General features: G+C 36.7%; 1 protein-coding gene across 1 annotated transcript in view; it reads left to right on the top strand.

Annotated features, from left to right (window-relative positions):
* Positions 1-430: 430 nt before the first annotated feature.
* The window catches only part of mrps18a (mitochondrial ribosomal protein S18A), a 38,354-nt gene continuing 23,351 nt past the window's right edge, over positions 431-15,433 (top strand). The window contains exons 1-3 of the mRNA XM_088939727.1: positions 431-595; positions 3,006-3,037; positions 6,891-6,995. Coding sequence (XP_088795853.1) covers positions 442-595; positions 3,006-3,037; positions 6,891-6,995 — 291 coding nt within the window. The 5' untranslated portion in view covers positions 431-441. The remainder of the gene's footprint in view (positions 596-3,005; positions 3,038-6,890; positions 6,996-15,433) is intronic.

Below are 15,433 nucleotides of genomic sequence, written 5' to 3'. Positions count from 1 at the left end.
TGAAAAAATATATCATTTTGTGTGTTGTTTTATTGGGCTCTCTTTGGCTGTTTTTATTTAGGTCAAATTTATGCAGAAATTCAGAAAATTCTAAAGAGTTCACAAACTTTCTAGCACCACTGTACATTTTTCAGGACACACACATTTATGAGTCTTTGACAGTCTAATAAACACTAGCAACACGCAGTTTAACACCAGAGATGCCACTCAGCAGTTTCATACTAAATGCATTTATTTTAAAGTACACATTTGTTCAAGTTACAATAATTTAGGAATGCAGTTAAAACAAAAGGAAATAAACCTCTTGAATCATTTCGTGAAATTAACAGTTTCTTTTTATTTGTATTGGAGTCCGCATTTATCCGTGTACTACTTTCAATCTGCTCAGCGCGGAAGCGGAAACGCAAGTCTTGCCTGTGACAGCAGAAGGTCAGCGGCAAGATGGCAGCGCGCAGCATGTTGAAGTCTGTGTATCTGTCTGCTATGGGTTTTCAGCATCTCGCTGTAAATTATCAACAAAAGATTTTCCAAAAATTTACTGGGACTCCAATATTATCTATTTTGGGGAGCTGTCCGAGCAGAGGCATCAGAGAAGGTAAGTTCTACTCGATGAATTCTGTGTAAATATTGAGCCTTAAGGTGAATAGTATGCAGGGAAGTTAAAACGGCAGTATAAAGATAGTTTGAACTGCTTAATTTTTAGATCTCATTAAATGGGTTTTTCATTGTCTTAATTTAATTGCACGACCCCCAGAAGATCTTATACGAAGCTAGTGAAATTCTTTTTTTTAATAGTTATATTACATATCACGTGTAATTTCTGCATACTTGAGCTGATAAATCATATTGTTGAACAAAAAACAAAAATCTCCCTGCCGTACTGAAAGAAATACTGGCGTACTGAATAGAATGATACTAGGAACATGTTAAAATACACACAGCACATGTTTTTTATCTACTTTTTTTGGTATTAAACTCTCATTTGAAAAAAAAAGCTGACCTGTTTATTCGACAGTTTTAAATACGTTCTTCAAAAAGTATCTTTTTCATTTGTTCCCATTGTTATTTGCTATCTGCTGCATCTGTTCGAAGATGCTTTGGTTTTATGTATTGTTGTGTTTTAGACTTTGTCAGTCTTGTTTTTGCTATTTGCACAGACTTTGTGACGTGTATTGGGGACGCTTCCTAAACTTGACCATCTTTGGGAAGCCTATGGATGGGTTGATCTTAATCACACTGTTTGACACTTTTCACTCCCATCACTTTTACCCTGGTTGAAACCCACTTATTGATAGTTTGGGTCAAAGTTTTTTCTTGTGTGAAAGTACAATTGTTCACTGGGCCATGGCTATAAGTAGTGTAGGAATAATCACTATCACTTCTCACTGTGACCCTCACCTGAATAATCAGATTTCAGAATGGTTAGATGGATTAATGTACTGGACACTGCAGAGAACAAAAATGTATACCATCTGGGAGAAATGAAGACATCTCTTACAATAAATATTGTCATTGCAGTGCAGTAAAATTAATATTTATTTTAATATTTGTTAAAATAAAAATGCAGTTCATCAAACTTTTGAACAGTGGCATCAGAGTCCAATGTCATTCTTGTATAGTGTCATCAAAGGCAATCAGGTACTTCTCAAATCTGACTCTTTTGTTGTTCCTTTGATTTATATTGCTAGAAATAGCTTATTTACTTGAAATTTATCATTAATTCCATTCTCAAACAAAATAAATTACTGAGCTTTTATATTGCAGCCGCAATCTAACACATTGTTGTAAAATAACTATTCAGTGTATACAGTGTTCTCCCTAAAAAGCAGACATTGTTTTAGCAGTCTGCATTTTTGTCATATAGGTAAATATGTGTGGTTTTAGAAATGGCGTTCTTGAATAACTTACAACTCAAAATAACAGGGACAGTCCTGGGTGAGAGTCTGGGAAGTTATTGTATCTCTGGCTATAATTACAACTAGGTGGTGCTGACATGTTGCCACCTGACCTTTGCAACACAAGCAAGAGATGAGCCTAAATTCCTATCTCCATCCTTCTGAACCTTTAAGTGCTGCATCATTGTCAGATAGTGGAAGAGATGATGTATCCAGTTTACCCAGTCTCCAGAAGGCACCCTGAGAGCCAAAGACTTAAAACACATGTTAGCAGCAAGATGCAGAGCTCACTCAGCTGGGAGGCAGGGCAAGGATGGGAAAAGATGGGTCTTCGGCTGTATGGTAGACACTGATCAGGGCCATTATGCCGATGTTGGCGGACTGTTCACAGTGGTAAGCTAGTGCAGGACTACCTCCTTGCTGGACGAAGCCATGAAATAGCTGAAGGAAAGAGGTGGTGTCTGGTGAGCCCACCTCAGATTTGGCCTGCAACTGGCAGTTGACTTTGGGGGAAGACTGGGGAGGTGTTTTAAAGGCTGATGTGAAGCTGTGGCAGAACCAGTGGGGTTGTGAAAGAGATGGTGGTCTACCCAGTGTCTTGGATGGAGGACAAAAGGAATGAAAAAAATGAATATTGGGATCAGGGTCCCTATTTACAAACATTTTTCAGAGTCTGTAATAAGCTACCCATCCATATCGCCCCACCCTCTTTCAAGATCTGTGGATCTGGGAGCTACTAGCTACCAAAATGAGCTAGATGGACTGGATAGCTTCCTGTTGTTTTATTTCTTCTTACATTATTAAATAAAGCAATATTCAGTTTTCATGACTGCAATACTGTATGCATGAGGAAGTTTAGATTTTATGTATACAGACTGTTTTCTTAATTTGTTATATAAAATGCTAACAGTGATTTGTTCCATTCAGAAAATGATACATCAATGGTAAAAAAAACTATTGGCCCAGAATAGGTGTTGTGACCCTAGGTTCTTAATGTTACTTTTGTTTTTATGTGATTTGTTATTTTTTCTTGTCAAGCAATGTTATTATGCAATCAGGATATTTTTAACGCAGCAGCTCATGTTTCTTTTTTAACTTTATTTTTTGCAGTGGTGGAGAAAAAAGATGGCAAAACAACCATAGTAAGTAACTATTTAAATTGCACAAGTTTACAACATCTGAGCAGTGACATTTTTGCATTGGTTTTTGCTGTACTGGCATATACTGTATGTTCGTACATTGCACAGTGCAAAACAGAGCACCCAATTTTATTAAAATTAACACTCATGTGGACTTTGTCTTAATGCCTCACAGTTCTTTGTTAAGAAGAATAAAAAGAAGTGATTTTTTACCAGAATAATTTAATGTTTACCAGAATACTATAAACCAAGAGATCATACTGTATGAGAGATCAAAGATGTCCGAATATAATAACATCTTTTTGTTGTAGTCTAATGTACAGGCAAATTGCAGTTTGCATGTGATTTAAGGTAAAGGTCAGTTGTCTGGGTAGATTACATCAAGATTTCGTTTGGTTTCCTTTCATTTGGTAAATACATTGATTTTTGTTGTTGTTGCTTAAGTCATTGATTAAATTATCTCTGAATCTCTCTAATCATATTTTGAAATAATCAAAACCAGATTGCTTTGCTTTTTCCTTAGCCAACATTATTAATATAATAATGTGTTGTATCTGTTTTTTTTTCCTTTGACAGAAATGTCATGTTTGCTTAGGTGTCTCCAGCTCTCAATGCAATTTTACACCTTTGCCTTTTAAAAGTCTTTCAGCAAGTTTCTGGAGGGCAGGCCAAGCTTTCTGTCTCACAGCAATGACAGAAATTCATGGGTTTTCGATGGCACTTTTACCTGTAAACATCTTTTTGTTGAGGTCTCCCATTCCAGCGCTAAACAGGCCCAATTTTGCTTAGATATGCTGAGCTTTACTGTTAAACTACAGGTACTTTGAATGACAGGTCCTTTAGGAAATTAAGTTGTGAAATCTTTGAGGATGATAGTCATTGAGACAAATGGAAGTGTTGTTGAGCTGCTTCACTTAACTTAATCAGTCTGAACTGTTAGACAATCATTCCGAACTGATTATAAATATTAAAAACATAAAATATGTATGTTCTTTGTCTCTATGTGTCTCTGTAGACCATGACTGGTAGATCAGTTGAAGACGGATGGTACATTTTGTATGTTTTATAGCGTTTAATTTATTAGTTGGTTGAGTTTAAAAAATGTTCTGTCTTGGTTTTAAGGAACAGTTCTAAAGGAATCTGGTTGTCTTTTATTTCTATGTAGCCAGTATAGCCAGAGACCCTCTTGTTTTGCGCATTGTTAAGTTTGAATGCTTAGTGTTTCATGGTGTAGCAACGTGGCAGTGGGAGGAGCCGCGGAGAGCACCGGTATGAGTCAGTGCCCCATCTGAGGGTGAGGTTAGCGAGAACTGAAAAGAAAACGAAACAAAAGGCAAAAAATACAAAAATTGCCCCGTTATGTAGACCGGCGATCAGGCTGGACTTACCCTATCTAACAGGGCCCAGCCTGGAAAAAGAACCCCACTTGGTGGCGGGGACCAGACTGGATTTGCCCTATTTAGCGGGGTCCAGTCTGGAAGAGCAGGCAGGGAGTGCAAGACCGAAAATAAAAACTAAATTGTGGAAAAAGGTAAGCCTGTCCCGGTATCGATCCAGGACGGGACAGGCTTAGAGAAAAAGAAAAAAAAGAAAAACGGGATTGGGTACAGTCTCCTCTGGGACTGCCGGTGTATGGATCATCCCCTTCCGGGGGTTGCCCTGCTCATCCTCTTCTGGGGGGTGCTCAGTGTGCCTTTAAAGAGCCCTCACAGCTGCAGCACATCTTTGATTGGTGTGTGCAGCTGTGATTCCAAAGGCGAGGTGTGGCCCTTCCTCCAGAGCTCCACCTCCACACTGAACACGCCCCTCACGTGTAGTGTCACAATGGGCAAAGGTCTCTAACGACTATACTGAAGTGAGAGTTTTCTACAGCTCAAATCTCAAAAATCTGTTTTTAACTGAGGATTTAGGAGGGGCCACATCTGGAAAAATTCATATTGCTGAAGGCTAAAAGCCCTGAGGCAAAGTATAATGTAATGCTAAGAGTATACGGTAGTAGTTATTTTAAATAAATGTGGTTTAACACAGGGCTTGTAAGTTAAAAGTATTCACGTTCTCTGCCAGTGCAGAATGGTTACATATTTAGAAATTGCAGTGCTTCTCAAAAACCATTGGGTATTTGTCTCTGTTACAGTGGGCGCTACTTTAATTTTGGTATGTAAGTTGTATTCTTTGACACGCTCAGCTCCATGAAGCTGAAATATATCCAGAAAACCAAGTCTGCCTTGAAATTCTGCCTTGAAAGTCTTGTGGATTTCCTGAGTTAGCATTCCAAGCTTATGAGTCCTGTCCTTCTATTTACTAAAATCTTCTAAAATTTTACTTTTGTTAATATGGATTCTAAGCATCCACCTGTGTAAATGGCAAAATTCCTTTAAAAAATAAATACTGTTTTTTCACATTTGCCTTAAAACTGAAATTTATTCCCAGCTAGACAAGCTGTTTACTGCCGGACAAACCTAAAGATCAAATAAATATAAAGACAGTTGTAAAACTTTAGATTTTTTGTTTATTCATGATGAAAAATGAAATTTCAGTATTATTAAAAATAGTATTTAAACAGTTAAAACAGCAAATTGGGCAAGAACATATGGAAATGTGTCAGAAATTAGCTGTCTATTGATTTGTGTCTTAAAAAGTCAAATATTAAAAAAACTACTTCAGCTCAGTTTGCTTATAACTAAGATCTCTGTAGAAATTGGTGTGTCCTCTGCTCCTAAGTCCTTCAAAGTGCATTGTCTCATTTAAATTGTCTAGTGTTGTGTAGTGTTGATATAGAGATACAGGGGCTATCAAAAATATTTGCCTCCTTGGACTTTTTTTACATTTTATCATGTTACAATATAGAATCATAATATATTTAACTGGGAGTTTTTTTTTCGATTGATGACAGAAAACACTCTTTAAATGTCAAAGTGAAAGCAAATTTCGACATATCCTCCTAAATTAATTATAAATATAAAGTTGAAAATATGATTGTATAAGTATTTCACCCCCTTTGAGAGCTATAGACACATTTGGCAGAAATGACAGCCATAAGTCCTCTTTAGTAAGTTTCTTCCAGCTTTGCACATTTGTACACTGTAGTTTTAACCCATTCCTTTTTTTAGAATTGCTCAGACTTTCTCAAGTTGAATGGGAAATATTAGTGAACAGAAATTGTCAGCTCTTGCTGCAGATTCTTGATTTGACTGGGCCCTTCCAGAGCATTGTCTTTATTTCTTTTTAGACCACTCCAGTGTGTCTTTGGCTGTATGTTTAGAGTGCAGCAGGTTATGCGATGACTTATATTCTGTTTTATATTTATAATTATTTTAGGAGGATCTGTAGAATTTCACAGTAAATTGTGAAAAAGTCCAAGGGGGCTGAATACGTTTTGATTTAAAACTGTTATTAGTTTTAAGACTATCACTTCTCTTCCTGTGTTCCCATGTGTATTCAAACATGTTTTTTATCCTTAATTTTAATCTGAATTTTAATTTGACTAAATTGCACAATTTCATGTAGAGCCTAGAATGCACATAGTAAGTAATCTTACTGTAAGGAATTCCACAGTAAGGAATCTGTTCCCTCTGTCATAAAACCTAAGTGGAATATGGTTTAAGCATAGCTTCAATCAGTGCTTTAAAAATGTGTTAAATGTGTTTGAGGGTCAGTCATACTGAGACATGATGCCAGTACACTTGATATTTTTAACAAAATATTTTTCTTTTTAAAAGAAAAAAATGTACCTCAGTATTCATCTTGTAATGAACTTCCGATATTATAATGCATGTATAGCTCAGGGTATATTACCATGGAAATCTAATTTAATATGCAGCTTGATATCTAATGGTATTATTATTTGGTTTTCCAGATAGAAGGAACGTTAGTTGCTACTCAACCTCAGCCTGAACCACCAAACCCTTCTGGGCAGTGTCCAATCTGCCGTTGGAACCTGAAGCACAAGTATAATTACACAGTAAGTATTGACTGACATAATTGTAAATGTTTACTGTACAGACTGTTACATAAAAGGACAGTTGTTAATCTTCTAGAATTACAATTACAGTCATTGATAAGAATCAGGCTAATGTCGATTTTTCCTGTGCCAGTTTATAATGATTACAGTCTCCTAACATTTATCAAGAGAAATAACAAAGTCAAATGTGATTTTTTTTTCATTTATGAAATCATTTATGGTGATCAAATAATGTACCAATTGTTTGTCAAGTAATAACAAAGTTATTCTTTAACAAATAAATAATAATCAAAAATGTTAATGCTATTCTAACAAGTTGAAGACTACAATTAGTGTTATTTACAATGAGAGCTAGATTCCACTTTCCTAGAAAGACCACTTTCCTAGTAAACAGAGCAATAGAGCTTCCCTTTCTTAGTCTAAAATTGATTATTGATATAATTGCCTTCACAAACAGAGCGCCACTGTTGTCAATACAGTTATTAAAAGCCAAATACAAACTGAGTTCAGTAGGGCTGGTATCGAAACACTGTTTCAATAAGGCATTCTTTCTCAGGTCTGCTTTTTAAAATATCCAAGAATAAATACTTGTGCAATGGATTTATAAAGGAAATTTGGTTGGTGGATTAAAGGAAATTATTGTTTCTTAGAAAATAATTTTAAAGATGCACTCTCAGTCTGAAATGTATGTTCTCTATGAAAAGTTCAGGTTTGTAGAAATGTAGTAATCACACTGTATTGATAGTGGACTTCCTGATGGCTTTTTGAACATATCCAGACCCCTGTCTTTATTCTCCTGTTCTTTGTACCTCTACTCCTTTAACCTTTTGCTTAATGTTTATACTTTGAAATGTTTCAGAAATAGTATTAATCTTTTCCTTCAAAGTTAGGTGCCAGGATGTCTTGTTTGAACATAATTTGTCACTATTACATATTAAGGCTTCACTTTTTATGCCAAATTGTGTTGATAATGTTTTGTTTAAACAAACTAGATTTCTGGAACTAAAGTTTCAGGAACACATTATTTGAATGTTGCTATATTATATATATAAGGGACATGCAAATGACATAACTTGTGTATAAGAGGCCATGACATTTATCTTAGCATTGTTTCTAGTGCTTACAATGCATGAGACAAAACAAATGTCATGACTAGATATATATAGCATTCAGATATATTAGGAAGAACAGTGGTCCCAGCACAGATCCCTGTCAAAGTCCACTTATTACTTCACCCCAATTTGAAGATTAATATCTTATATGTACTCTGTGTTTTAACCAAATTCAAAATTCAGACACATCTTTAAATGAACTGAGGGGCTATGTATGTATTTTTTTTCCATTTGATGTGTATTTACAGGGGATGCAGCAACTTGTGTTGTTATAAAAAGTGCCCGACATGGATGGTGGTTGTAGACAGTTAAGGGAACTATGGATAGGGAGGCTATCATCATTGCCATTAAATGTTTGGTGGGTCCAGGAAAAAAATTGTTTAATGAACTTGGGAATAGAGCTTGGGAGCGTGGTTGTTAAGGTGAAAGAGGAAAGCAAATAGAATGTAGTCCTGTATGTGGGACTTCCTCATGAGGCTGAGTTTGTGAGGGCTGTTTTTTTGTCTTAGATAAGGGTCCTATCAATGCAAAATAAAAATAATTTTACAGAGTTGGTTTTCAAATTCGGTGTTGTCACTTCTTAAAAGAAGTCCAAGGAGCTGCAAATGACTGAGAATAAATTTTTTTTATTATGATTGGAATGGAAGGAGATATGTGTCTCAAAGGGTTTATAATACACATAAGTCTTAAATCCCAGATAGAGTGACTTATATCCAGATAAAGATCATAGATGAAAGATATGTTCTTTAAATTGTTCATATATAATATTAATATAAATTTAATATAAATATGAACAATTTATTGAAGTTGATGGAAGGATGTTGCTGTTGTGATGCAGAAATTCTTGTAGTTGGTGGGTGGACTAGGTTGTATTGTCTTTGTACAGTTTCTTTGTATACATTTCCAATATTAATTAACTTGATCCTATATATTTTCATGAATCATTTTCTTTCACTATCAGTACTTTTTTTGATCACTGCAATTTAGGAGAGGGAACTGGAATTCTACGGCATATAGCTTTATTGTGAGTGCTTGTGTTTTAAAATATGAAACCTCATGGTGCTGGTCACAACAACTGAGCTCTTTGACTCTGTACTCTAGAATACAAAAAGCAGTCTGACACAATGTAGGCATTTTAAACCCTTGTGTTGGGATTCATTTAACTGCAGTGGGGTACATATAAACTAGGTCTTGTTTGGGAGCCAACTAAACATTAAAGTACACTACCAGGGACTTCTTGGTTTTTGCTCCGAGACTTGATCCCGGCCTCCTAACCCTGACAAATAAGATTTTCTTCCTTTTCCATTCAGACACAATCTGCTCTTGTGGCGACCAAAGGCTTCTTTTCAGCTCGCTTTTCAACCTGACCTTTTTCCAGGCTCTCTGTCTGGCTGTTCTGGCCTCACCGTAACCCTTGGACAGCAAAAGATTATGGAACTGTACATGTTTAATACACCCCGGTTGACCTTCGCCCCCTGTCATACTGTCAGCTGGGTGAGGGGAGTTGCAGAGCTGTAGTCCATTACTGTCTCTCTCAGCTCATTTATGGTGTCTCTGCCCATCAAAGTGTCACACAGCATAAACCATTTTCAACATGTATCCAAAAGTGAAATAAAAATGTTACAAATTGTTTTACCATGTAGTGAATAAAAATGATTTCCTCCTTGAACAAAACATTAAAAAATACATTAAAACATAATTGAGATAACTTAATTAGTGGCTTGTTTTTATTTTCTTTGTAGCTTCAGCTGAAGATGATTTACCTGTAATTCACTAATTAGCACACTACTGCTGTAGGGCCACATCTGGATCATTTCATTCATGTTGGAAAATATATCAATCCATATCTTCCTCCTAGAGTAAATACCTTATGCTGAGCATCAAAGCATTATCATTTTTTAGAAAAACGAAGTACAGAGATTCAGAAAAAACGAAGTACAGAGATGTTTTTCATATAAATTTGTGTAATTAATCATTTAAGGCTGACCATAATACACTAGACTGACTTTGGCTGTCCCATGAGCACGGAACTACCTCATTGATAACAGATGTGATTGGGCAGAGATGATAAGGTGAATTAACCTATTGAATTCCCTTGTTTAGAGAGTCAACCCGTTGTGATATCGGTATGATGTAAAGGCAGCTCAGGTGGACTAAATAGCAATGGAGCCAAGTCTTCTTTAGCTTTAAATCAACTTTTTGTATACACCACACTAGTGGATGTGAGTAATATCCAGAATGATATGCTATCCTGTACACAACTGACTAATTGATGTGGAAGTCCGGGTGTGATGGTCTGATGGTCAGGAGCACCTAGTTACAGCTCCACTTGAAGTAATTGATGGCCATCTGACTGCGATATTACATTAATGAAGTCCTAGGACCTAATTTACTGCCCTTCCGTCCTATTATGAAAACATTCCAGCAGGACAACACACATCCTCAGGAAAATCTCATATGAGATGAGAATGTAACAGTTGTGTCATCAGTGACCTACTCTCCAAATTTGATCCCCCATTATATATTTGTGGGATGACATGGGATAACTTGTTCTCTTGAGGACTCATTGAACAGACATGCCTGTCCAAGCTCTACAACAGGGAAGAGACCGTATCTTGCAAGATAGTATTTTCTTTCAATGCATACAAAACCTAGTGTGGTTTTGAATACCCTGAATACTTTTTGGCTTTCTTTTTCTTGTGAAGATAGCAGAATGTGCTGTTGAAGTGCAACTGATCATTTCTCTGTAAAACCTTTTGAACCCTTTCAGTCCAGCTTTTTCATAGCTATACAGCATAAAAACTTATCTTGCATTAGGTGCTAATGATCTCCTCATGACAGCTGGTTCAAATGCACTTAATTTTTTTAGATCTCAGAACTGCATTTCTTTAAGTAAATGATGACATTTTACTTGGTATGACGGTGTTAAGTATCTGTATTATGTGATGTGATTTAATGTTAAAACATAATGAGCTTTAACATTTCACTTCTCTTGGTTGTTTTAATTCAAGGTTGGTTGATTGGTTACATCTTGTCTTCCAGAGAGGTCATTCCTGGTCTCTCTGCTATTCTGTATCTGTTTTCCTTTTTTAAATGCTCAAGTTACATGTTCAGAATAACCATCCATCCATTTTCTATACTACTGTATCCAGTATCTGGTCATGGGAAGAGACAGTGACTAAACTGGCAAGCAATGAGAGCAGACAAACACACACTCACACCTGAGCCAATTTTCCCAAAAGCCAATAAACCTACCAGTATGACTTTGAACTGTGGGACGAAACTGGAGCAACCATAGGAAACCCATGAAAACGCAGGGAGAACGTACAAACACCATGCATATACCACCCAAGGACCAGAATTACCATTTCAATGCAAATTCTATGTCCATACAAAACTTGAAGCTAAAATTGGTGTTTCGGGACTCTCTGATTGCATTCTGGATATATGAGTTAAAGACTTAAATCCTGGATTGACGTCAGAACTGTAGGATCAGAAAAACATGTTTTTACAAAATCTGTCAGGATTTTATTTTTCCATCTGCAAATATTCCTAGGTTGTCACCGTGGCTCAAAAGCTAAGCTTAGATTAGTTTGTTTTATTAAGGATTGGTTTTAAAATCATTATTCCATTCAAGGCTCTACATGACACTGCTGTTGTCTGTCTATCGTATATGTTTTCTCCCTTCCACATGATCATTTATTCAAGTGAAACTGTTGTACTGTGCGCATCTTCAGTTGGGTCTGCTAGGCCCAATGCTTCTTCTGGTTCTTGTCCAAGCAAATTCAGTCCAATTCATTCCAATACTTCATTGCCATCAATGTTGATTGAAATTTGCTCTAGTGTAGCCCAGATAAAACCAACAAAAACACATATTACGCTTACACATGCAACATATTGAGGTGCCTAATTATCTGTAGAACGGTTGGAACTGGATGGAACTGAACAGTACTCCCAAAGGTGACCAGTCTCTGAAACATAGTTCTATAGAAGTATGTCATTTCTTCCTGCATTTCTTCTGTACTCCCTCAACTGTCGTAAGGAGTATATCCTCTGATCGGCTTTCTTCATGATGAGGTTGGTATTAACTTCCCACTTCAGTGATTGGCAGATAGTCATGCCAAGAAACCTGAAGAAGTCCAGTCTGTTTACCAACTGGCCATTAACGACAACTGGTGGCGGATCACCACTGGCTCTACGAAAGTCTACCACCAACTCTTTGGTCTTTACTAGAGTTGAGCTGTAAATTATACTCATTACAACACTTGGCCAGTGCACTGACCTCATGTCTATACACTGTTTCATCATTTGTAAATCTACTAATGTTGTCTCATCTGCCAATTTTATTTTCACTGTAACATCCTAACTCCCTGCTAAGTCACAGATTGTTATTACCAATAACAATCACTGTCTTAGACGAAATGCACTCATTTTCAGAAAAATGAATCAAAGAGCTAAATGTACAAGTATATTCATCTAGTTCACAACATGCCTCCCTAAAAACAGTCCAGTCAGTATTATCCAAACAATCACTTTACATGGCCACAGCTGAGGAAGACCATGGTTTCACAGTCTTGAATAATGGTTTGGTGGATTTCAATTTTTGGCAATATTTAGGAATGAGAAAGATCACATTGTGACCAGACCGACTAAAGAAGACCCATGCTGCAGCATGAAGTACACCGGTAATAATAATAGAAGAGTCTCTATCTCTGGTGAGCAGGACTGCGAGACAGATTTAGTATACTAACACCACCTCTGGTTCACATAAAAACAGACTTCTCCGCCCCTCCGTCTTGGTGTAGGGAGAAGTCCCGCTGGTGTAAAGCTGAATCTGGTACTGTTGTGTCGAGTCAGGTCTCAGTGAAACACATCATCGAGCAATCACCAGCACCTCACCTGGAGCAGATGAGAGTATGCAGCTCCTCCTGCTTGTTAGCAGGGAACATACATTGGACAAGGTCAAACTAGGCAGTGGTAAGCGGCGTTTTCATTTCCAAAGATGTAGTAGAATGCCGGCCCATTTCCCCCACTTCCTGGGTCGATGTTTTATGTTTCTGGTAGTAGCTGTGTGATACACGTAATACACTGTCAAACCACACTTCGTCTGTTGTGATCCAGTTTTGATAGTGTTGCTTCCATTCTACCAACTGCTCTGGGCAACTAAAGTAAAAAATCTGATGAAAAGTAGTACTCCCTTCTTTAGGTATTACGTATTGAAAATAAAGCTCTTCAGTGTGTCTGTTTAAAGTTGACAAATTATCTTTGTATTTCCTACAACTGTGACTTTCATTTCATATCATTAAAGGAGTGGAGCACTTAGCATGCCTCATTTTATAGTTTAATGTCCTAGTGTTCGTTGGCATTAACAATAGAAATAACGGTGTTAGCTCCAATTAGGGACTGATTGATCAGTCTGTGAATATTACTGAATAATATTCCTTAATTACAAGGTTCTTGCAGTTCAATGCTGAAAATAGGATGCACAATGTATTTTAGTTATAATAATCTAGTAACAAGGTTTATTCCATGCTGAAAAGAGAAGAAAAGAAACACAACGTTACAGCTGTGGAGCCTTCTTTGGGTGTGATGTAATATACGAGGATTGAAATTTTCATGCAATCCATAGTCTATATACAGAATCATTAAACAGATTTGGAAAGGTGCGGGAATGGTAGCACAGTAAAACTTGGTAATAGTAAAGGAGTAAAAGATTTTGAAACCCGTAGTTGCTCTAGCGTTGTCTGTCAAGATCTGAATAGCCTGTTCTTATAACCAGTTGTAGGATCTTTACAAAGCCACACAATGCTTTCTGTGCACAGAATGCCTTCACTACTCTTCTCCATATGCACATAGTGGCAAATTCAGTGCAGCATGCCAGATTATTTCTCCAGAATCCCTAGACGGTTTTTATGTGAAAACCCTGGGAACAAGTTGTGTCTGGAGCTGGAACAAAAGACTTTAGTAATTGTATTCAAGTACTGTTCAGTGAGTTATGGTTTCATTTACAGCAAGAATCCCCTTTACAGTAAAGACTGAAATATTGCCCACTATTGGAAAGTGATTTCACATTGTTCCCACACTACTGAAACAGATCCGTATCTCTGCTCTCTGGAACATAAAAATGCAGTATCAATGGTTTTAACTCCCTAATATCTTTTTAAAAAGAAGATTATGATATTTTTGTAGACATAACTTTAAATAATTATAGAAACATGGAAAAAGTTTTTAACTCAACAAACATTTAATCACTTAGTCGTTCACATTCTCCACAACAAAACAACTTAGTGCTTTTAGATTGACAATATAAAGGACTTTTGCTAACGAAATACTGATTATTGATTGAAATGTACAATGGGAAGACTTGTTATTTTAGATTATTGATCTGAATTTGCAGCAAACAGGTTTTTTACTCAAAAATATTAAATTAGCTTAAGCAAACATTATTGCTTCTGTAAACATGATATACTGTATGGTCAGTAATATAAAGAAAAACAATCTGTTCAGTTTCTTTTTTTTATGGGAAGGTGAATAGGGTAGCAGTAAAAGAACCGTTGAAAGATGTTTTTATAACATGCAGCACACTGTGCATATGGTAGGGTATCAACAGTGAAACATGAACCAGAGGATACAAGTGGAAATCACTACTGGGGAAGTACATTTAAAACTGAGAACAGGAGGTACTTTTGTTTTACACAAATTATTGTGGGAATCTGGAACTAGCTACCCAGTCATGTTGTCAAAGGATCCCTGGCTTTTTTCAAGACACAGCTGAATGAGATCCTTGGACCAACAAGCAATTTTGGGCTCCTCTGATTTCTATCCTTTCTTGTGTTTTTTTAAATTTTAACTAGAAATAAGAAACACTTTAAACAATTGCCTTCATGCTGTCTGCATCCCATCCACCCCCGGTATGTGGTGTGCAAGCATCTTGAAGCCATACTTCTCACGTATAACATAATATTGACATTTTTGGAGTTCTGCCAACATGGTGTTGCTGACCCCTCTCATGTTCCAGCTATGTGAAAGTGAAAAGATTATCTTCACGGCAATTATTATGCCCCCTTATTATTTACACCTATAATTAAGACATGTGAATCTTTGTATTGGACCTGTACAGTTGGGAGTTAGATACCCAGGTAGGCACAAAAAAGGGTTCTGCACCCCCCTTTCTATCTGTACTAACCCATTAATTGTAAATCATTTGATCAGACATCCTGGTAGGTCACTCTGTATTCTGTTGTTCCAGAATCTCATTGAAAAGTCACGGCAGCGATTTTGGAATTTTCCAGTTCCCGATGTGTAAGCTCTGCTTTGTGAAAGAGT

Source organism: Atractosteus spatula, chromosome 2, assembly GCF_055471065.1.
Source record: "Atractosteus spatula isolate fAtrSpa1 chromosome 2, fAtrSpa1.hap1, whole genome shotgun sequence".
Taxonomy (NCBI): Eukaryota; Metazoa; Chordata; class Actinopteri; order Semionotiformes; family Lepisosteidae; genus Atractosteus; species Atractosteus spatula.
The sequence above is the reverse complement of the archived record's forward strand: the minus strand, read 5'-3'. Positions and strand labels throughout refer to the sequence as shown.